This window comes from Athene cunicularia, assembly GCF_003259725.1.
Source record: "Athene cunicularia isolate RWA chromosome 1 unlocalized genomic scaffold, athCun1 chr1_part1, whole genome shotgun sequence".
In the NCBI taxonomy this organism is placed as follows: domain Eukaryota; kingdom Metazoa; phylum Chordata; class Aves; order Strigiformes; family Strigidae; genus Athene; species Athene cunicularia.
In genome coordinates, this window is record NW_020799091.1 from 120,364,586 (window position 1) to 120,387,286 (window position 22,701).

The 22,701-nt window shown below is 41.9% G+C and overlaps 1 protein-coding gene across 2 annotated transcripts; it reads right to left on the reverse strand.

Moving 5' to 3' along the window:
- Positions 1-2,434: 2,434 nt before the first annotated feature.
- On the reverse strand, positions 2,435-22,620 carry TTF2 (transcription termination factor 2). Of its 2 annotated transcripts, none has more exons than XM_026844160.1 (23): positions 22,476-22,620; positions 22,286-22,397; positions 22,010-22,096; positions 21,231-21,297; positions 19,818-20,771; positions 18,833-18,959; positions 17,561-17,746; positions 17,168-17,325; positions 16,077-16,158; positions 15,721-15,834; positions 14,646-14,796; positions 13,863-13,968; positions 12,654-12,844; positions 11,657-11,810; positions 10,815-10,906; positions 10,009-10,091; positions 9,416-9,555; positions 8,460-8,630; positions 7,431-7,489; positions 6,201-6,354; positions 4,561-4,643; positions 3,459-3,533; positions 2,435-2,629 (listed from the first exon to the last, which is right to left on the reverse strand). In XM_026844160.1, the coding sequence occupies exons 1-23, from the start codon at positions 22,501-22,503 to the stop codon at positions 2,485-2,487; spliced, it is 3,519 nt and encodes a 1,172-aa protein (XP_026699961.1). In that variant the 5' UTR covers positions 22,504-22,620; the 3' UTR covers positions 2,435-2,484. The 2 variants fall into 2 exon arrangements, with proteins under 2 accessions (XP_026699961.1, XP_026699952.1); XM_026844151.1 differs by having other exon boundaries at positions 9,416-9,558.
- Between the last annotated feature and the right edge of the window lie 81 nt (positions 22,621-22,701).

Genomic DNA, 22,701 nt, shown 5'->3' on the forward strand with positions numbered 1-22,701 from the left:
GTTAGGATATCATCTCCACACATTTTAATCACTCAGGCCTTGTTAAATACAGAGTTGAACACTGTTTGGTAAAAGAGCTTCTTAATATTTCCCCCTCTGAGACTTACAGGTATGCACCACTGGGTACAATATGACAACAGAAGGTATACTGGAACACTTCTCATCACTAATTGTGACAGGCCTCAACTTGCAGGCATCACACCCAACAGTTATACTGCACTGAGCCTACACTCAGCCAAAGGAGGAGAGACAGAATTTAATCTCTATTTAGTAATACACCTGAAAAGCAAACCTGCTAGGCTAACAATAGCTCCAAGGAAAGGGAGAGGAGCTCAGACCAGAGTGCACATGAACTCCAGAAAAGAAACTGCAACCCAAATTCTGCTCTTGTAAACATCCAAACCAAAATAATTCTGGAAAGTTAGTCCGTGGCTTCCCGTTTTATGGAAGTGAACAGACGTTTTCCAGAAAACCAGCATAGAAAAGCAAGGAGCAGTGTGCTGTGTTCCCCAAACTGGGATTATGGTTAAACTGCCCAAATTGCACAGCTTTCCTTGGTTCTGAGAGCTGCTCAAGACACTTCCACCATGGTTGAATTTCTGGACATATGCACACAAAAAATACAAGTTACTGGTTTAGTGCCCTCTAGCCCCTATATCTGTGCAATAAATTGCAATAATCCCCAGATTCACTTGCACATCGTGTGAAGGCAGGTAGGAGCCATGACCAGCACAGACATTCACCCACTGTTGTACTACCAGGAACCACTGCTCCCTCAAACAGAGCTCTCCTTCACCCAGAAGGCTGCCAGATGCTGTTATCTTATTCCACGGGGAATGACCATATAGAAACCAACATCTACTTTCTTATCAGCACTCTTACCCTGTCCTGTTCTACTACTTGGCATTATAAATAAACTCTTATCAACAGAAGATCAGAATATGCAGTGGATGTGGCCAGGGACACAGCAGAGGGAAATGGAAGCAGGGAAGATGCACTAAAAAAAAAAAAAAAAAAAAAAAATTGCCTAAGAAACTGCACTCACCTGCACATACCATTTCTGATAGGAAAAAAAATACAAACCATTAATCGAGGGCTTGCAACTCATCTACTTAAAAAATGGGAGCATCTTCTAAGGAAGAACAGTCTAGATGTTAAAAGGTTTGCACCAAGGAAACCTTACACTACTTAATACTCAGAAGAAAACACCCACAACGATCAGGAATTCAGGTTCTGTTTCATAGAAACATTACAGAAGTCTGTGTTCCTGCTTGAATAATTATTTTTGAATAGGATAGAAAATGCTTCTACACTTAGATATAAAAAGTCTTCCTATAGAACAAAAGAGAAAATGAAGTATTCCTCTGAGTCCTTCCTTAAGGAAGGTTTTTTATTTATATATATATATATATATATTTACTTATAAATATATAAAATAATTATAAATATATAATCACATATATATTTATGTTAATTATAAATATATAAATAATTATATAATTTTAGTATTTTACACATATATATTTGTTACTTATATATTCTAAAGTCTATATAGTAGTCTTATGGCATCGTGCTGAACATTTTATTTTGCTTCCTTCATGCCCACCCAACGTCACCACTCAACCTCTGAACTTTCCTACCTCACACTTGTCTCTCTTGTTCTTGTTCCACTTATGCCTGTGCCTCTCCTGAAGAGAAAAGTTTAACTAAAAAGCATACATAGGAAACCAAGAAAAAAGCAAATGTTTCTTTTTAATATTTACTCAAAAGTGTTTTAAAGCAGTAGCTTAATTTATTAACTTTTGGATACATAATCTAATTTCAGTATTAAAACAAATTCCTGAAGTTGATAACTTCTCTTCCTGGAACAGTTACAAAAAATGTAGTTATTTGTTCAAAATAAGCAACTGCTTTAAAACAGCAATCCTTTGTTGCAGGCTGCACAGTTACTTGTATGTGTTGGAGAACGGCTAGCAGAACAAGGCCATAGCTCCCTGCAGGAGCTGGTCGGCCATAGCTCCCTGCAGAAGTTGGTCCCAGCCACCTGAGGTAAACAAAGGAAAGAACCCAGGGTACAGTTATGTAAACAAGGATGAAGACCCAGGGCTCAGTTGTGCTAGCAAGGATTGTTGTGAGAACACAGAGATAAGTTGGGGGCGCATTATGACCTTGGGGGTGATGGAAAACAGCCCTGGGAGGAAATGTTTATGCATACCAGAAATGCCACAGGGGGCTGGGGTATTATAATGCGATCTTTTAAATGTACCCAATGGCTGAGAAATTATAATGTAGTTTCTTAAATGTATCCAATAGAGTTACAAGTAGTGTATTGTAGATTGCTTATATAAGGTGTGATTTCTCTCAATAAAGTTGAAGCTTGCTCTATCATTCACATTGAATCAGCTGCTTGCTTCCTCCACCCGCCGCATGTAGGTATTAAAAAAACAACAACAATCAATTTCCAATGTGTATTGTAAACAATAATTAGATACCAAAGAGAATTTTGAGGTCAGCCAGAGTGAGCTTAGTGAAGGCCTCCCCTTTGCCTGACAGCACCTGCTGGGCAAGAACTTTCTTCTTCTTCTGGAGTTGTACAATCTTTTCTTCTACTGTTCCTTCACAGACAAACCTAAAAAAAAAAAACCAAAAACACAACAAAGCCACATCATCTCAACTGTGAGGAAAAAGTGTCAGCATTATATAAGCTCTTCCCCACTAAATTTCCAAAGGCTTGTCTCACTTAAAAATGAACAGCCTGTTACGTGACTGACAAAATACATCTGTGCACAGAAAACAGCTGTTCTCATAGCCAGATATTGTAACATTTCAAATAAAAGTCTGATGTACTTTAGGCCTCAACTTTGGTTATCTGAAGCAATAGTAATTCTGTGACAAAATCCTGTAATGATTTTTTGCCAGCTGATGGCACCTATTATACTAAAAGCCTCATACACAAAATAATATTTTAGATTCCAGTTCCTTTGAATTTGCTGTGCATTTACAATAACTAAGCTAGCCTTTTAGTACTTAAAATTACATATGCTTTTTGTAAAAGCCAACTTTGCCATTTACTAGAAGTGCTCTATATATTTATGTTAATGATACTAGAAAGACCCAAGCTTAGGGAGCATGGTGAAAAATCTCCACTCAGTAAGGGAAGATAAATGGTTTGGTGCCTGAATTCTTTTCAGGAATGAACAGGACATTCCCACTAAGCCACAGGCTGAAAAACAACAAACCACTGCTAGCTATCAGGACAGCAACATGCAGGGAAGTGCCCCACAGAAACGTTTCCATGTGGTCTCTATCTTAGTGCCCAAACCCCAATCCCACTGTCAGACCTTGTACCTAGCTTGAAGTGAAGAAACAAGCCTCAGACCAAGACCTTGTCTCATCAACTAAAGCCAGACAGTACATGGGGAGCAACAGCCTCATTTACTGCTAAGGAAAACCCTGACCTGTGTATCACAACATCCTTCTGCTGCCCCACTCGGTAAATGCGGTCACATGCCTGGTCCTCAAGAGCAGGATTCCTGCAAGGTAAAAAAACCAAGAGCTTATGTTCAGGAATAGTTGAAATATCAAAGCCTCTGTGCTTGACACATCTGCCTTCCTCCAGAGCATCCTATTTTTTTCCTCCATAGAACTAAAACTGCTCCCAGGTTACCTCAGGTTTACTGCTTGATGGCAAATACTCGCCCTGACTGTAGTTCCCTTGGTAGAAGTATGCTACAACTCCACACAAAGTCAGCTGTGGGAGTCAGACCACTGTTCCACTTAGCCCCATATTTCTGGCCAACAGTCAGTACTCAGAGTAGCTGGTGAGGAAAGAGGAGAGCAAAGCAGGAATGCAAACTCCACTGAAAGAGGCCTCGATCAAGAATATTTACATAAGAAATGGTTGCATTTGACACATGGTTACAGGGAATACTTGGTGTAACTTCCATATTGTAGAACCATCTCCTTATTGCTGCTACTCAGCAGCTGTTTGGCACTGAAGCACATTAGTTTGCTTTCTAAGTTCCCATGAGCAACATTTAGTTAAAAATATAGTGATTCTGACTGATGAGAGACAACATAAATATTGGGAGCTCATAAGCACTATTTTCACAGCCCTGTAAATCCCCAAGGTACACTCGCTATGCCCAATTACTGACTATGCTCAACACAATTGATTTGTTTCAAGACAAAATACCTGCAGGCATTACTGTACCATTTTGTTACTGAAAGACATTAAGCCAAGAAATGCCAAGTCCCCCATATCCTTTTGTGACACAGACTGCATACTTGCTTCTTTACATTGCTGTTCTCTCTCTCTTTTTTTTTTTTTTTTAAAACCCCTACACAGAACTGTATTTCATGGCAGTGAGCACTGGACTAACAAATCAGAGTGTCTTGGAAGAAGTCTGCAGCAAAACACTACTTTTCCACAATTAATCAGTAGCCCTTAAAAACTCCCCAACTAACCCAGTTGTATCAGACATCACACTACATGTGGGGAGAAAGCAAGCAGTGTGCCCTACATATATCCTCCAAGATGGAACTGTTGTTTCTCTTTACCAGTGCATGTCAAGGAGAAAGAGATGGTTTCCTCCAGTCAAGTTTAGACCAATGCCTCCAGCCAGCAAGGAGACCAACATTACCTGGAAAGGGCAAAAGAGAGTTAAGGAGCCTATTTCCAGAAAATTAATGCTTCATACACTTAACATACTGATTTGAACCAAAAGATCTGCTTATCATATTTATATTACATGTGTATTTTTATTATGTATTTGGGAGCTTGCCAGATGTTATCAGATGCAGCCTGGACACAGAAGTTACAGCTCAGAGACCAGCCTACCATTCCATATATATCACCCTGATACATTTTTGTAAATTAAAGTAAGGACTGAATAGATCAGACTCTCTCTAGCAACCAGCCTCTCTGATGACAGCCTGCTGCCAACAGTGGGACCAATCAGCACCAGCTCTAAATTAACAATAACAATTAAACACAGGCACCTGGACTGAAATGGCCTGCTACTTCTTTCACTTTGTTTCCACATAACCTAGTATTTCAAAAAAAGATTAGTAGCTGGGGAGGAACAGGGATATAGAAAGTGGTCAATTTAGAGATTTCTTGTACAGCAGGAAAAGAAGTTAAGGACAAAGACACCCGCTATATATTATTTATTACACAATTTTGTGATATGGTAACTTCAAACCCCATCCTTGTTTAAGGCATCAACTATTCACATAGTTGGCAGAAAACTTCCTTTAAATTCAAAGTGAGAAGGAGAAATATCTATTTTAATTGATAGCAAATTGTTCAAGTAATCCAGCAAAGAAAACAAGCTAATGCACCACATTCTCCCCTTCCAGTCACAGATCCATCCTCAGAGGAGACAGCCTGTCCTGCCTCAATCACAGGAAGTGTCCAGATGAAAGTGTAATCACAATAATTAATTTGGATTCAGATGTCTTTAGTCACCTGGCAAACTTCCTTCCCTTGGCCAAAATTTCAGACTAGAAACTATTTTCAAGAGTCAACATGCTGTAGTTTATCAGTATTGAAACACATAAATATCCCTCACTGCAAACCCCAATACCTCAAAAGGGGGAAAAAAAGCCACATGAAGTGATCTTACTTTGGGTGCATGCAAAACTATGACTTCTCTCACCCCAGTGTTCCTGTTTTTATACCAGGGTGAGATAAGCTTTTGTTAATCTTGGCCTCATTTGCAGATTGAGCTGCCACCCTCTCAAAAAGATTAATCTGGTAAAAAGTATCTGATGTGTTGAAAAACACCAACAAAGTCTTACAGGCTCCTTGGCAAGCAAGTGATCATCAGAAACAAACATCTTCCAGTGCAGAAGGATAAGCTGGACACAACCAACCTGCTATGAGTAGAGCTAACTGGCCCCACACCTTCCACATCACACTGTGCTAAAACCATCTTTGAACACACCAAAGATTTGGACAAACTTTGACCTAGCTTTGGAGTCAGATGATCTCAGTACAGAAGGTTAACATCAAAAAGGAGGTTTTCAGCAGCTGCTCCCACCCATTTTAAGAAGTACATTTGTATTTACAACTACCTCTCTTCCTGCTGATCTGGACACCTAGAGGCCCAAAATGAAAGTGGTGCCAGTAAACAGAATCCTGCAGTCAGCTATCACAGCTGCTGTGTAGTAACTGTTTCCCTGCCTCAACTGCATACCTGAGGCCCTTTGGGATTGGTATTGAACTCTTCTATCACATCCATTCTCTGTTTGGGGTTGACAGAGCCATCCACTATTGCATACTTCAGCCCTAGTTGCTGGAGGTGCACAGCCACAACTTTCAACATGCTCGTCCACTGAGACACGACAACACTGGAGAGAAATGAGAGTTTAGAACAAGTTCTGTGGGTACTGTGACAGTTTGGTTATTGCAGAGTCTCACCCAGGAGAAGACAGTGATTCAGGCACTCTTCCCCACTGCAAACTCCAACCAAGCCTCTTCCCAGTTCAGAAACAGATTCACCTGTAGCTGTAGTGGTAGAACCTGCCGTGGCAGGCTAATACCCAAAAAACTTGAGACAAATCAAGTCTTTAAAAAATTTCACCTCTACTTTTGGATTTTACATTGCCACCCACCAATCACACTTCTGCAAAATGAATCAATAGTAACATCAAATTTGGACTCCTCTGGGCCTCTCACTCCCCACACTTTTTGGATTAAGCAGTTTGGGAGGCAACAATCTGAGAGTTTTTCGGTAGGGAACAGAAGTAATGTTGGTGTTACCATTCTTTTGGTGTGAATGCTTTTTGGAAAAAAGGCTTTCTACATATAGTGCAATTCTGGTGTTGCCCAGGAACAGGACTTCCCCTTCCAAGCCACCCCAACATAATACAGGTGTAAGTACTTTGCAGCCACACACCTCTAAGTGCATTCTACATTGTTTTACAAAAACGAGCAGAAAACCCTTTAACACTGCAGTCTGGTGCAGAGCAAAGCCAGGCAGAACTTGTACAGTGAGAGCTGCAGGACTTCAGCAACACTTAAGTCCTCAATCAGTGCACTCCTTTATCTCAAACAGGTTCAGTTTTAACCAATATTTTATCCCCCCACTTTTTCAGGGTGATGGGGTGGGTTGCAGAGCTGAGGGCAAAGATTTCTCAGCACAACCTAATTATTCCCAATTCTGGTTTTGGAGAAGAGTCCTTCTGGGCCTCAAGGCCTGAGACTCCTCACACATTCCCTATGTTTACACTTATCTACATCTTAAACTACCCTCTTTAGTCTTTTTTTTTTTTTTTCCCCTCAAAATCTGCTTTCAACTACTGCAGTACCACTGCCATTTTCCCACACCAGGAGTTTTGTATTCAATTCTTTCAAACTATTTCTGCTGCTGTCAAAAGACATGCTTCTTAAGCACTATGACTAAGGACAGGACATGTTTACTAACCTTTTCTGAGACTCTGAGTGACTCTGAATAGTTTTCAGTTCAGCCAAGAGACGAGCTATCTGCAGGGAAAAAAGAAATTTAGTCTGCTTGCTGTCACAACCCAGCTCATGCTTGGCTATTCTTCATTAAAATAGGAAGTGATCAAAATAACTCAACTGGAATTTCTTTCATACTCAGACTTTGAAGGTGTTTTAATAGTCATTAGTAAGAACACTCCCACCAGGGAAAACAGGGTTAAGAAATCAAATAATACAAGCATGTTTTGCAGATTTCAACCTCCCTGTGAGAAGCCAAGTTATTGTCACCATCTTGCTGCCATTCCATTTTTTTCTAGCTCTTCACAAGCACCATGCTCTCACATAACCTTTCTAAACTTCTATAAATCCAGTGCTCAAGATGTTCACTGACAGTTTTTCAGTACAGTGACTCTCACACAGCTTTTTTTAGAAGTAGTCATCAACACCTGATAAATTTGAGCCTTCCCAGAAGGAGTTCAGCAGACTATCAATCTACTCACTTGATTTAAACTGCCAATTTAACCTGATCCGCAATTACCAAGGTGTAATGTGCAGGTTTAAGCCTTGCGGGATCTGAGAGCATGTTGCTGTTGCCCCACCCCCACCCGCGCCGGTCGGGCTGGAAGTTAGACACAGACCCCGGCTAAAATAACAAGAAATTTAAGACAGAGTGATAGAACAATCTAAATAACAACAGTATCAATGGTGACAAGAATAAACAGCAATAACAGTGAACAAGGCAAACAATATACAGAGAAATACCGCTAAATGGTCAAGAGGCAAGCTCGCCGCGTTTATGGCAAAACCCAAAACCAGAAGCGAAAGTAAAAAGGTTCTGCCCCTGGACCTGACGTCAGCATGGTATGAATAACCCGGCTGAAGATCCCTTCCCCCTCTCTCTCTGCTGAGGAAAACTGGACCAGGACATGTGACAATTCACTAACAATTGAAAAGGCAAAACGGTTGATATCCAAGCTTCTCAGGGAAGGTAACAAAGCCATAGCCAGCATACCTTGGTGCTCTCCTTGGTAATTTCAAAGATATCTGTTTTAAAAGCTGTGCCATTGAGGTAGACTGTTGACCTGGAATCAGGAGTCTGGAGCTCAGATAGAGTCAAAGCACTAAGTTGTTCCTCAATGGAGAGGGAGAGGCCTTCACTGTTCAAGTTAACTTGGTCTAGAGCCTGTGGGAAAGAAAGCGATAAATGTATTAAGGGATCACAGACAAACCTGAGATCAAATTGAGTCCTGATCCACAGTCTACAGGATGCCTGCTGAGGACAGTGGGTTTGAAGGAAGCTGTGCAATATGAAGACACAGCAATTAAGAAACTCTACAGCATCAGACCAACAGTCCCTTTGGCCCCTTATTCTGCCCCAAAAAGGGGCAGCATAGGGAAAGCACGTGAGCTCAGCAGTTTTCTGTGGTCCGGTCTCCTCAGATTCCCCCTCCCACAGCATTTAACAACTGCACGATTAAAGATGTTAGGAGATAAATCCCTGCCTGTTCCCTTCATATCTGGATTTATTCTACAGCTGCTTTATATGACAGAATGAAGAACCTCTGGAAGATTAGTCTGATTCTTGTAAGGCAACTTCAGTCAAGGCACTTAGAGCTCTCCAACACACAAGTCTTTGAAAAGGGCTACACTTGTGGACTTCTGCACTTTTCAAGACTAGGTTAAGATCAAGACTGTTTACCACTAAAATTCTATTTTTTTTTAAATCTGAGTAAAGGTATTTCCAGAGACACAACTGCCCACATTGGTCATGCTGGCGAACTCTTTAGTAGGAAGTATGCCCATCTAAAACCTCTTGGGCACAAAAACAGAGTGTCTTACAAATGGCTGAGGTCCACGTGTGAACCCATAGCTAAGAGATACAAGTGTTTTGTGTTAACTTACACAAAAACACTTTAGAGATAAAGTCCCCACAAAAACACCCACACCACTACATTACAATGCAATTACCACTTTCAGTAAGGAGAGATGGCAGCAGCACTGACGGAGCCTCAGCAGCATGGACAAGACATGGACAGTACTTGAGACCTGGGAGGCACTTTGGGAGCCTGCTACAAATTCCTTTTGACTGACCCCAAAGTCTTGTGCAACTACCAAGGAAGGAAGACAAGACATCAGGAACTCTCGGAGGCATTTCCAAGCACTGCCCAACCACCCCTAGCAAGAGTTTCACCAATAAGAGACATGAATCAATGAGCAAACAAATACATGATTTAACAGAGGAATGCATCAAACCCCACTTAAAAAAAGACAACACAGATCAGAGTACCACATACCTTATACTGACATCTCTTCTCTGAGCCATTAGACCTTTATTTCAGAAGGGAATTTTAGATCCAGGGAGGTTAAGATATTTGCCCAGCGCTATGACAGTGAGAACAGACTTTTGGAATACTATGGTAGGATTCTTCCTGACACGAGGGGAGCATTTTCCAAAGAATTTCTAAGTCCTGACCCCACATTGGCCAGGTCTGTTCCCCCTCCTTAACTGTGCATTTAAGAGTCACTTCTGCAAATGTTTTCAGGGAAGGGTGTGCTCAAACCTTTCTCAAACGGGTTACCACCGGTGTAGTGTCTGCCTTCATTCTTCTGCTCTTGTCTCTTTAGGTAGGACTGCAGGGTTGACCTGGAAAAACAAGACCAAGACTCAGGAAAAAGATCAAGAAGGACTCAAGCTTAGGAAACAAACTGACAACGCATTAAGGTAAGGAAGCCTTCACTAATCATTTAGTCACTAAATGATCACAATACACCCCAGTTTTGTTTAATGTATCAAAACAAAGATCCATTTTGGAAAACACAAGAGGAAGCAAGTCTGCTTATTGGATACCTTGAGTATAACATGAGCCAGGGCCTAATGGATCACATTCTTCATAACAAAAGGACATCTTTAAATGTATATTTAAAAGGAAGGAAGACTCTTTACAGCAACAATGCTGAAAGAGACCCTAGGAGAACACAAAGTGACGCTGGCTTCCATTACAGCCATCTGGAGAGGCCAGGGTTATTTACGATTGTATAAATAACCACAGGGCAAAGATAAATTCTCTCCTTTACAGATGCTGGTGCATCATCATTTAAAAACTACTGTGGCAATTCCAAGTCTTTGGAATCTTGAAAACGAGATTAAGTGTAAGGCTAGAACACAAAGCATGAACATACATGAGAAAATAAATGAATCTGTTTCAACTATTGGCAGAACAAACAATGTCTTTTCAAACATGCTTGACAGGGAAAAAAATTAATAGGAATTTGTCTAAAAGCTCTTCTCATCTGAAGTGGATTTCTCTAATTTTTCATAGTGGTAAGAAACAAAACCACAAAATAACCTATCTACCCACATTCATACCTGGATCTTGCAAAGAGCACATTGTACACCGACTGCTCCTCTGCTGAAAGTTTTAACTGATGCAACTGTGTGCTATGCTGGGGCAGAGATACCTGAAATAAAAATACACAGGATCAGATGGATAGGGTGCAAAAATCTTATACAGCAAACATCAGCGTTCCAGGATTTGACACAGTATTTAATTCTCAGGAGATAGCTGTTTTTTCAAAGTTATTTGTATTAATGCAACCATGATACAACACGGATACTCACAGAACTCCAAGTTGCCTGGTTAATGCTCAAGATAAAAAGCTTTATTCCAAATCATCTGGTAACAGAAGGCATGAGCAACTAAGTATGGACTGCCACATAACTCCATGGAGAGATTAATTTATTGCATTGCAAAAGTAGCTTCTCAGTTCAGAATCAGACAGTACAACAGAACTACACCTTTTAAAGGCTTACAGACACACCAGTTTACTAATGGACTATTTGTAAGAGTAATGTAGAAAGCCAATGCCCCAGCACACACCAGATCCATTTGAACATGCAGCATCTTTGATTCTCAGAGATCCAGGCTAGCCCAGAGACTCAGGCTAGCTTTCCACTAAGTGGACATCTACTTGCAATTCCTTGACATACACATCTCTGCATGTGATTTATATCTAGAAGGTTTAATTGTTTTGTAAATTACTGCTTTCTGTATAAGCAATCAAATCATCTGACAGGCATTTGCTTCTCTTGCTCAAGTGACTGCTGTAGACAGGAAAACCTACCCATTAACAAATTTATGCATGTAAATAACTAGCTGGCTGCTGCAAGGAAGAGCATGATTGCCTAGTTGTGGGGGGTGAAGCTCTTACCAAGGGCTTGCCAGTGGAATCCAGCTGGTCCTTAGTTCTGCGTAATAAGAGGCTCCTGGTTAAGAGGCTCAATCTCTCTCCTCCCTTCTTTGTGTTGTTATCTACCTGGTACTTCCACACTTTGTATTCATCAAAAGGAGAGCAACGTAGAAACCTACGACAGGAAGGAAGGAGACTTCATAACAAGGGAAGAAGAGTTCTTCCGTTACTCTTGAGTGACCAGAGCCAAATTCCTTGCTATCCAAACCAAACAATTTCCAAATGCTGTAACTGCTAGGAGCATTAAAACACTTGCAGTGTAATGGCATCAATAACTTCTTTGCTCAAACACCTGCCAATCACTAACACTGTGAAACCATCTTTCTGATTCTGTACCTATCACTTCCTCTTAGCTCATTAAGTCTCAAACATTGTCAGCAAATGAAGGACAACAAGACACAGAGGCACTCGCCAAGAAGTGTATTCACTTGTTACTTCAAAATCCCATATCTCTTACTCCAAAAGTAATTTCAAATGAAAGTTCTCTCTGGTTCTCCAACATCCTTCACAATATTTTCCCCCTCAGCAGTGAGGAGCACAGAGTTTAACCCATTTATCATTGTTTAGAGAAGTTTTCACCCTTTCCTTCAATGACCTTGTAGCACAACACTCTTTAATAAGGCCTTCCCAGGCTGCCCTGGTAGGAACAAGGATTACTGCATAAAACTGTTCATTAAAATTGGTTTTGTGGATATTCATCCTGGAGACATAGGAGATCCAAAGTAGTTTCTCCTTTGCCCTCTATGGAAGCAGAATATTGCAATACATGCGACAGTAGACACAGGGTCAGCCTTCAACAATGCCTTAGTAATCCAGTGCCTGCAGTGTTAATATAACTAGTCTTACTACCCCACATACCTTAGAAACCTCTCAAACCCAGAAACAACTTCAAGACTTCATCAGCAAAGAATCACTGGCATTGGATGCCCACTCATGCATTCACATGCAGCCAGCTCACCTCAGGAGAGAGTACATGTCCTGTAAGTTGTTCTGTATTGGCGTCCCAGTGACAGCCCATCTGGCACTGGCTCTCAGCTTGCACACAGCTATGGAGGTTTGAACCTTTGGGTTTTTAATATTGTGAGCTTCATCCAATATAACTCGAGCCCAAGCTACCCTGAGCAGTGGGGAACAAGGAGTCGACCCACTCTGAAAGAAAAAGCAGATAATTTATAACCCAGAGCAATAATCTTGCTAGGCTCTCTGAAGAGCCACAAACAGACATTTTTCCGGCAAAAAGCCTTTTCCTAACATTAGTTGTCAGTAATCTGAGCTCTTACTGTCATGGAGGATATGCTGTCAAAACAATCATCTCTTCAAAGCTTCCATGAAAGTTTATAAGCCAAAGGATGTAACATGTTTGTCTGTTCTTAATAACTATTTCTAAGCTTTTGCTGGTTTTCTTGCTTTTAACATTTTATCACCTTTTTTTTCCCCAAGAGGCATTTCATATCAGTAAACTTTTGCTAGGCTGGGACCAAGGACCTCATATAAAACTGCAGAGATCAGAGTAATTAAAGATGCCACCTTGATGCTTCAGGAAATTTTAAGGCCTGTTTGCTTTGACAGCTACACCTAGATCTGCACACAGAGGTAGGAGACAACACTATCCACCAGCAAGGCACTGCCTTCATACTGTGTAGCCAAGATCATTTAGCATTCAGCAATCACTTTATTATTTTCATAGCCTAGCAAATGCACTGCTGTTTCTTCAAGAAAGCAGCATATAAACTGCCTCAGTCTCAGTCCAGACTGAGCCAGAGCCTGAGCAAGACAAGTTTTGGGTAAAGTGATGTTAGTGCTTAAAGCAGCAAAGAACACCTCACAGGAGATTCTAGTGTTCCTTCAGTCTCACCTCAAAAGGAGGAGTATGGGATTCATCATTACGCTCTTAAAATTACTTCTAAAGACATTGCCACTGTACTTAATGTAGCATTATCTATATTACTACAGAACAGATTTATTGTGAATATTTTCCCCTATTGTCTTTCTGCACTTCACAGCACTTTCACTCATCACTTTATTTTTATTGTGTGAACCAAACGGGGGACTTGTGGAAAAAACCAAACCCACTCAACCTGCTGCTCACTGCAGCATACATAAGGTGCTACTTGAGTCAATAAACAAAACGTTAACGCAATCCTCTGTCAACAGTATGGCTTCTCACCCCCACATCATGGTCCTTGGCAGGGACTTCCCCCTCCTCTTTCCTTGTAGGAACCTCCTTGGTGAGAAGGCTGAAGGTTGTGATGACAACGTCATATTCAGAGAGCCTGCTTAAAGAGAAAGTAGTAATCAGGAGCCAGAACAAAGGAGGAATTAATTTTGCCAGACAGACAAAATGCACACTGAAGGTTTAAGAACAACACACTTATACAAGAGCTGAAACGCAGAGTTCTACAGAAAATGGAGCTTCATAGCAGGCAGACAGGAAAGACACATTGTCCCCATTTTACGGATGTTGGAAGTAGACACAGCAAGCTCAAGAAAACATTAAAAGCCAGTAGTAAAGAATGCACACTACACGAGATGAACCCTATTAAGAATCTGGCACTTGGAGACACTGCTCAGCATGGCCTAAAGTGGTTCAGAAAATTTTCTGATCTATACATACAGCTGTTTAAAAAAAAAAAAAAAAACACCATAAAGCACAAGCATGGAAGAAACTGCCACTGACAATCTCTGCAAACAAGACATGTTTTAGAAAATATACACTTTTTTTGTGTTATCGGGAACAGCAATAGCCTGCACCTGAACCACTCAGCATGTGTACAGGCCATAAAGGTTTTGCTACATACACCTTGACAGCAGACATCAGCCTGACCTTTTAGATCCTTCACGTTCCAAGTTCTTACATCATTCTACAGCCACTGAATTTCAACTCAGACACACAATCTCTTGCTAAGTAGTATTTTACTTTTCTTGGTGGTATTTATGGTTTAGCACTTACGCCTCTGCATGTCTCTCTCTGTTGGACCCATGGTATAAATAGACCCGGAGTTTGCCACAGTACACACGTCTGTCAATCTCTTTCTTCCAGTGATGGATCAAGGATGCAGGACAAACGATTAGAGTGCCATGGGAAGCAATAACAGTGGAAACTGCAAGGGAAATATTTCAGGCACTTTTCACATTAGACTACAATAAAGGAATTTCAGAACAAAGATTGGTTCACTTGTTCTGTGAGCACAGTTTCTGAAATGGACATCTCTACGCTGCATCTTGGGAACTCTTAATTCTGGGTGGAAAAAAACTCTACTTAACACTAATGCATCACTTCCTGTCCACTCAGAGTTATGCTACATATCTATCTGTGCACTTCTTCTGGATAAGCTGAAAGGTTAGAATTCAGGAACTAACCTTGATCTCACCTGAGAATACAGTACCAAATAAACTCTTCTTTCCTGTTCTTGAAGACTGCAATGTTACCATTTTGAACCACATAGGAAAACCACACACAGTCAGTAAACTTGGCAAGACAGGAAAAGTATTCCAACGAGTTCCATGAGGATGGTGACAGTAGCAAGTTGTAGACACAGAAACAATACTCTTTAAAAACCTCTGACATCCCTTATCTCTATAAACAAGATAAAAGTAATCTTATGGGGGAAGAAAAAACAAAAAAATCAGTCTCAGGGAGGTAATAACTAATTTAAGTCCTTATGCTATGAAAACTATGCGTATGGTTTGCACATGTTGAAAAAATGATGAAACTTATTTCCAAACAGCATGTGCTGGCTTTAACTGCTTTATGAAACTAATCAATAAACAAAATAAACCCCAAACCAGTATGAAGTAATGAGTTGGGAAATCCTACATATCCAACAGAAGAACAAATTACACTGATCAAAAGGGCCTTGCAAGGGCGTGCAGTAAACATGAAGCCCAATGGAATTTTCCTACAGAAGGGAAGCAAGCACAGATAGAGCCTGTTGGTTTATGAGCCATTAACCTATAATGCTTCAGGCATTTCAAACAGCACTGCATCACAATGTATGTACTGTATGATGGAAACAATTCCCTACCATTTTTGGACAGCCATATTTCTAACTTCTCTTTTCTTTTCTCTGTCTTCAGCTGCTTCTGGGCCAGAATGAGAGCAATCATCGTTAGAGTCTTCCCCAAGCCCATGTCATCCGCTGGAAAAAGACACGCAGAAGTTGTGATAACATGCAGAAATGAGTTCCCTAGTTCAAATCTACACTGAGGTAACAGAAATTGCCCTGGGAAACTCAGGAAATAAAAATACACACATGACCATTTCAGGTTCAACATGCCTACAAAATAACTAGTTACTGGTCTCTTGAGTAAGTTGTATGCCAAAGTTATGTTTCTGCCATAAATCTGCCCACAAAACCCACTTTCCTGTTATGCTGCTTACCCAGAATTCCTCCACACGGCCTCTGACTCTCTCTCCAGAGTAGCCACGCAAGCGCCTGTTTTTGGTGCAGCAGCAGTGGAACCTGAGAGGGCAAGACAGGGGAACTGAAGGAAACACCTTGCAAAGTTCAGACACTTCTGCTTCCTGTACCAAGCTATCCAGTTGAACTGTCCTACTACAACCTTACTAAAAGGAGCTTGCCCATGTGTTCTTTTCCCACATGGACAGGGATACCCAAGATAAGCAGCTCCTGCATACGGGAGGTCAGCAGCACAATAGATCAGTCTTGGTAATTAATGTTTTACGCACAAACCAACTTGTGCCTCACAGTGCTCCCAGAGCGTGGAAAGGCAGCTTGTCCAGGTGGAAAACCCACCCAAACCTCCCTTGCTCACAACAGGCATCACTGTTGAGGAGAGGGATTGAGAACACTTGCCCTTTTCTCACCAAGTCTAAGACCCCTACAGATTCTTAAAAAGACAGGAAGAGGGATGACATACTAACATAGTAATATTAAATGACCTTCCCCAGCACTGAAAAGGTCCCAAGAGGACCTGACCAGTGACACAACATATATACACCAACACACCATCTTGTAGAGGCACGTGCCTTCCAATACCTTGCACATAACCTCAGCTCTGGGTTCTGCACCACCTGATAAAGAGCTGCAGATCAGAACAGACTACTCTGGAGCCTGTTGAGCTGCCTGAACTCCATCATCTGCAACACTCCCACGCACCTAAGTGGGAGAGAACAACAATAAGATGGTTCTCTCTCTGTTCCTCACTAGAAACCTGCCTCTGTTCTGCCAGTCACGTACAAATAGTTGTGGGTTGGTTGCTTTGTCTGAGACACTACTACTACATTCAAGCACTAAATATTCAGAAGACACCACAGCAAGAGGGTAGAACATCAGTACTGGCAACCCGAGGCAACCCTCATGAATGGAAAGTAATATGAGCATCTCCTTCCAGCAGGATGAAAACTGCAAAGTACTTCAAAGCGTGAAAGGACAGGATGTTCTAGGGTATTACCACCCAGATGTTACACTTCATTCATCAGCGTGACATCCTCCACCCCTGGCAACTCACCTTCAATCCAGAGGGATCTTCAGCTGCTGCTTGCTCTGTTGGGCAGGATTCTAGAGATTTGTGAAGATGATTAACAGCCTCACTTATGTGACTGTGTACCGCCCTGATTCGGTCTTCTGTCATTCGTCCTCCATATAGATTCTGCACAGCAAAGTTCACTGGAAAGATAGAGCATTATGCATGAGACATGTTTACAAAGCTAGCTTTCCCAAATAGATTTTTTCATCTCAGAGACTGATCTCAGTGGCTGCAGACGCCTGGGGGGTAGTATGCAGTTCACAGTAACAAAAAAGTTTAGAATTCACGTATATCCACAAGCTGCAGGATTATTTCAGAAATAGCCCTCACCAGTGTTCTCTTTAATAAAAAAAAAAAAAGCCTTTCTGTACTTACTTCCAAAACTGTGGCCGTAACATTCACTGGAACCCGAAGTAGCAGCAGCAGTGGGGTGAGTGTGTGAGGCTGAAGAGGTGCTTGCTGTAGGACCCTGGAGTGGTGTTATCAACTTCGAACCACCGGGCCTGCCAAATGGGTTTGGCAAAGACTCCTCACAGTAGCCACTGCTTGTGCCACCCTCCCCTTAAGAAGAAAGGAATTACAGGTTGAAAGGGCTGCACAGTGGACCTCAGAGCTTGGCGTTACAGCCCAGAGAAAGGCCTTTGTTTTGCCCAATAGTCTGCTTGCAAAATATTATTAAAGCAGTCACACGGATTTATCAGCAGCGTGGCAGGTTCCCAGATCACCTAAGCTGCTGCAACTACTGACATACATGCTCTTAGCTTGCTCCTACGTGACAGGCAGTGCAGGTCAGGCCAAGCCTCAACGTGTGGTTGATACCAACACAGTGAACTCTGCAATTGTGATCAGATAAGTGCAAACACAAGGTCAATTCTGTACATTGTTCCCAGAGGATTTCTTCCTCTTAAAGACATATTTCTTGTCAATGTTTTGGTCACAAAAACTATCAAAACATCCAAGCACTCGTGAGGTCTTCTCTCCTTCCTGGAAAGGTCTGCTTTGCTTAAAAGCAGATACGATATAGAACTTTGAAACTGCTTGTGGTGTGGTGGCCTGTGAGTTATTGCTTCCTTGCTAGAGATCTTCAGATCCAGAGTAGTCAAACTGGATCTTTTCATCAACACAATTGATATTATAACCACAAAGTAACTCTCCTGTTGAGGTGATCATACAGGTAACTCAACAAAATGCCTCTCTTCCATTCGTGATTAATACTAGTTAATAAAATTAGGAAATTGCTTTATGGGAATGTCACACTGGAAGCTGCTTATCAGACACAGCAGCCAAAACATGCACCAGCAGCATGGTTCCCTACGGCAACACTTCACTGGCAACTTCTCAGACACACCTGCCACAATCACGTAGCCAAAGCTGGAAACAGAACTAGCCCGGGGTCCTAACTGTGGGAAGAAACTCTCTTGGGAAGCCATCATACTTCAGAGGAAACGTTTGAGTTGTTCCATTCATCCTCCCAGACACACACTTTGCAACCAGCTTTTCATCTTCAGTGAATCTCAACAGAAACACTTTATATAGACCACATGCCATATAAAAGTTAATGCTGTGCTTCTCAATATTAACAACTACAGCAGAACAAACTGTTTTGCAAAGTTCTGAGCGTAAAAAAAAAAAAAAATTTAGCCCTACCTTTTTCAGTGGTATCTGCCATCGAAATGTCAAGAGCACTGAGAGCAGCTTCCAAATCCTGCACTTGCTTTAATAACCGTTCCCCTTTATCTGGCAGCAGCTGAATGTTCACTGTAGCCAACGTACTCTGCAAAACAAAACAGGATCCAAAACTTGAGCATGCTTACCAAGCTCTCTGCCAACAATCAGGTCACAAGTTTAAAACCACTAATCTTATGGCATAGTAATTTGTATTTTGATATTGTTCTACTATCTCCAAAAGGATTTAAGTGCCATTCGGTGCGATTAAATAGTCTTTTAGCAGAAACTAAACTAGCCATTAGTATGTTTTAGAGGAGAGGGAAGGATGCAGGACCACCCCCTTTTTATGAAACAGATAGTCAAATGACTTGGAAAAAACTTACCCCTCAAAGTACCCCAACGTTCAACCTACTTGTGAGTTTCTTTCTATACTAGCAGTAATGACAGTTCTGACTGTTTATTTCAAGGTTCTGTTCTGAGGTCTAGGAAAACAGGGGGTTTTGTAACAAAAACTATGGAATATTAGAAAAAGCAGACGGTAGTTTATTTCATCTTAGTGTGAGCTTTCATGGCCAGACCACTCTTCCTCCACAAAGCCGAGAAAGACACCAGAAACAGCCACATTATTTAAAAAGGTTAAGCTGGCTGTGCATTGTTCCATCTTACACAAAATACTTTCTGGGTAAAAAAAAGACACACCACCTCAGGTAGGTGAACACTGAGCACCTCCAAAACACAGAAGGTTGTATTACCTTAGGGATAATTGTCTAATAAGCGGCTTAAAACCACCAGCCTGTGCCTAGGCTGAATTGCCCCATCTTCCTAAACCATCCAAATACTTTGAGTTTCTATTGTGAGGGGATACCATATTCTGATGTCTGTCACAAATAAGCAAAGTCACCCTGAACACAAAACAAAACAAAAAAAAACACCAAAACAAAAAACAACAGATGCAATAAATTACCTTCTTCTGCTTCAGCTGGACTACAAGATGGTTGTGAAGAGCTTTTGGGTCCTGGGGTCCTTCCACATGATGCAATGCTGCAGCTCCTGGCAAAGATGTTACTTGCACATTCTTTCCTGATTTTCCCAAAGGAATGTCTTTTGACTGCAAACCCTCAACTGAATTCTCAGGTTTACTTTGACCTGATGAGGGATAAACAAATCCTGCTTCATTACTGTCAGCGCCAGAGATTCTGTCAGCAGGCTGTCCCAGCCCTGGCCTGGACTGTGCCTTGGGCAGTGCTGCCCCTGCCCTCGGGGCAGCACATTGCAATGCTGATTGTGGTACTGCTGGGGAAACTGCATCTTCTTTAGACAAAGCTTTTGTTTCTCCATTCTTCTGCCCGCTGTATTCTTTCTCTCCGATTTCTTTATTCCCACAGCTTTTTAAGCTTTCCTCTCCAAGCTGCTCCTCCTCCAGAGGCTTGGTACTTTGCTTTCCAAAACACAGCTCTGCCCTCTGGTCTGGCTCTTTCTCCACAAGCTCATAAGACTTCTTGGATTCCCTGCCACTGCCACCGTGTTTCTCCTCCTCCCAAAAGGTGCTTTTCCCTTCCCAAGTCTCAGAAGGACCAAGTTTAGATTCAGACACTGTGCTCTCCTTATGTTCGGGATCACTCCTATTTCCTGTGGGCTGTTTCTTTTTAGTTTTCAGCCCTTCTGGAGGTTCTTTCTCTATTGAGGAATGAGAGGTTGATTTCTCTTCTTTATGTGACACTAGCATGACCTCTTTCTCTGTTTTTACTTCTTTTGCTTTACCTCCCTCTCCATTTCTTTGCTTAATTTGTTTCCAGGACGATGGTTCACAATTCTTGTCTATCACTTTGAATGGATTTCTTTGGTTGCTGGGATTGAGGAGAGGTGCTGTCTTGGGCTGGAATTCTAAGGCTTTTGACACTTCGGTAGCTTTTGGATCCTGCAATATATACAAGTGTGTAAATGCCAATATACAAATTATTAAAGCGGGCTCACTATACACACAACCTGATCATCTCAAGCAAGACTTGATTCCCTACAAACACATCTTACCTATCATTTTAACAGGATCAGCATAAACATTTTGTGACAAAACAAAACTGCTCATTTTCTGCTTTCTTTGCCATTCCCATTTTTTGGGGGATCAAGTCCCAACAGCATCACCCTCAAGAAGAGATCAGAGATCAAACTCAAGTTTCTTTTAAAACTGGAGAACAGTGATTACCTCACATAATTTGGTAGCAAGATAAGTCTCATCTGGAGGACCACAGGCTGATAGGTTTTTCTGCTAGAAAAAACACACTCTCCCACTATGTAGTCTCAGAGGTAATTACAGCATACAAAATGAAAAGTCATACTGGAATAAGCTGATACTCTAATATAAATAAAACATTCATACCCGCCATGGGACACTTCCACACCATCTCTTCCCATTGGTCTTACTTTTAAGGCATCGGTAAAACAACCTACCAAAGAATAAAACCAGATTTGAACTGCAGGAACCAGTAAAGGAACTCTAAGTGTTCTTTAAAAAGTACTTTGCACCAAAAAACATCACAGACAAGTTCTATTGATCTGCACTTTACACCCAGACTTCTGCATAGCAAAAGGCCATGAACACTGGCAACAAAGCTTTTTACAAAAGCACTGTTCTCTGGATAAAGATTCCTAGAGCTTGGGGTTGTTTGGTTTTTAATTTTAGGGAAAACAAAAAAACGCTCAGGTAAAAATACTGTCTATGTTCTGAGCCTCAGAAGCCTCCTATGATTCCAAGGTGTTAAGGAAACAGGTATTCCTGTAGTTAAACTGCACAGGCCACCTCATCTTTAAAGCACCTCAGGAACAGAAAAGCTCTGGATGTGATTTTTTTTTTTAAGGACTTCTGCAAGTACTTTATCAGGGTTAAAACTGGTGAATTCAATGCAACCATCAGGAATCTTGGATGAATCCAATCACAGAGCCACACTCAATTATGTTAAAAAAACCCACCATTATCTGATCACTTGTTATACTATGAAATGTAATTCCTAATAAAAATAGCAAACACGCTAAGTGAATGCCTCAAGGCTGGGTGAACCTTTTTAATTCCGGAAGAAAACTGCAAGTCAGCCACCATCAAGCAATTCCAGATGTTCGAGCCTGTGCAACAAACCTTTGTTTCCACTTTGAGGAACTTACTGGTATTCATCGTTGTCCTCCTGCTGAACCAGGATTTGCAGCTCCACCACGCAGCCCTCATGGATCAAGCAGTGGGAAGCAGGAATACTGAAAAGAGGAAGAATCAAGGCAAGACAAGCGGCCCAGGCAACAGCAAAAACAATTACTTGGGATAAAATAACTTGGAGAGTCTTCTCAAAGACTACGTGACTAAGGCAATGAAAGTTGAGGACTGCCGACATAGCACTGAACTTCCCTCAAAACAGCCGCATGTGTGTCCCGCCCACCCCTACTCACGGCGCCGGGAGGACGAAGGCGCAAGTGGCCGGGCCCTGCGCTCCGCACACGTAGAAGCTCTTCCCCTGGTTGGGGCCATCGCGGAGGCCCGTCTTCAGGAGGCACAGGGATCCTGCAGGGAGAAGAGGGTAACAGGTCAGACGAGCCCCCACCTCCAGGACACTCCCGCCGCACTCCAGACTCCCCTCACCGTGGACCGGGCACTTCACAGCCTCCATGGCCGGGCAGCCGCTGCCATGCCCGCTTTTTAAACCAGCCAATCGGAACCAGCGCTGTCCAATCAGGGCGGGGCAAAAGGCGGTAGAGCCAATCGCCCTTGCGCTGTGAGGTCACTGTTCTCCGCCCCCCAGCACCTCGCAGGGTAGTTCCGGCGGACAGAGAAAGACGCGTTGCCATTGGCGGGCACGCTACGGGGG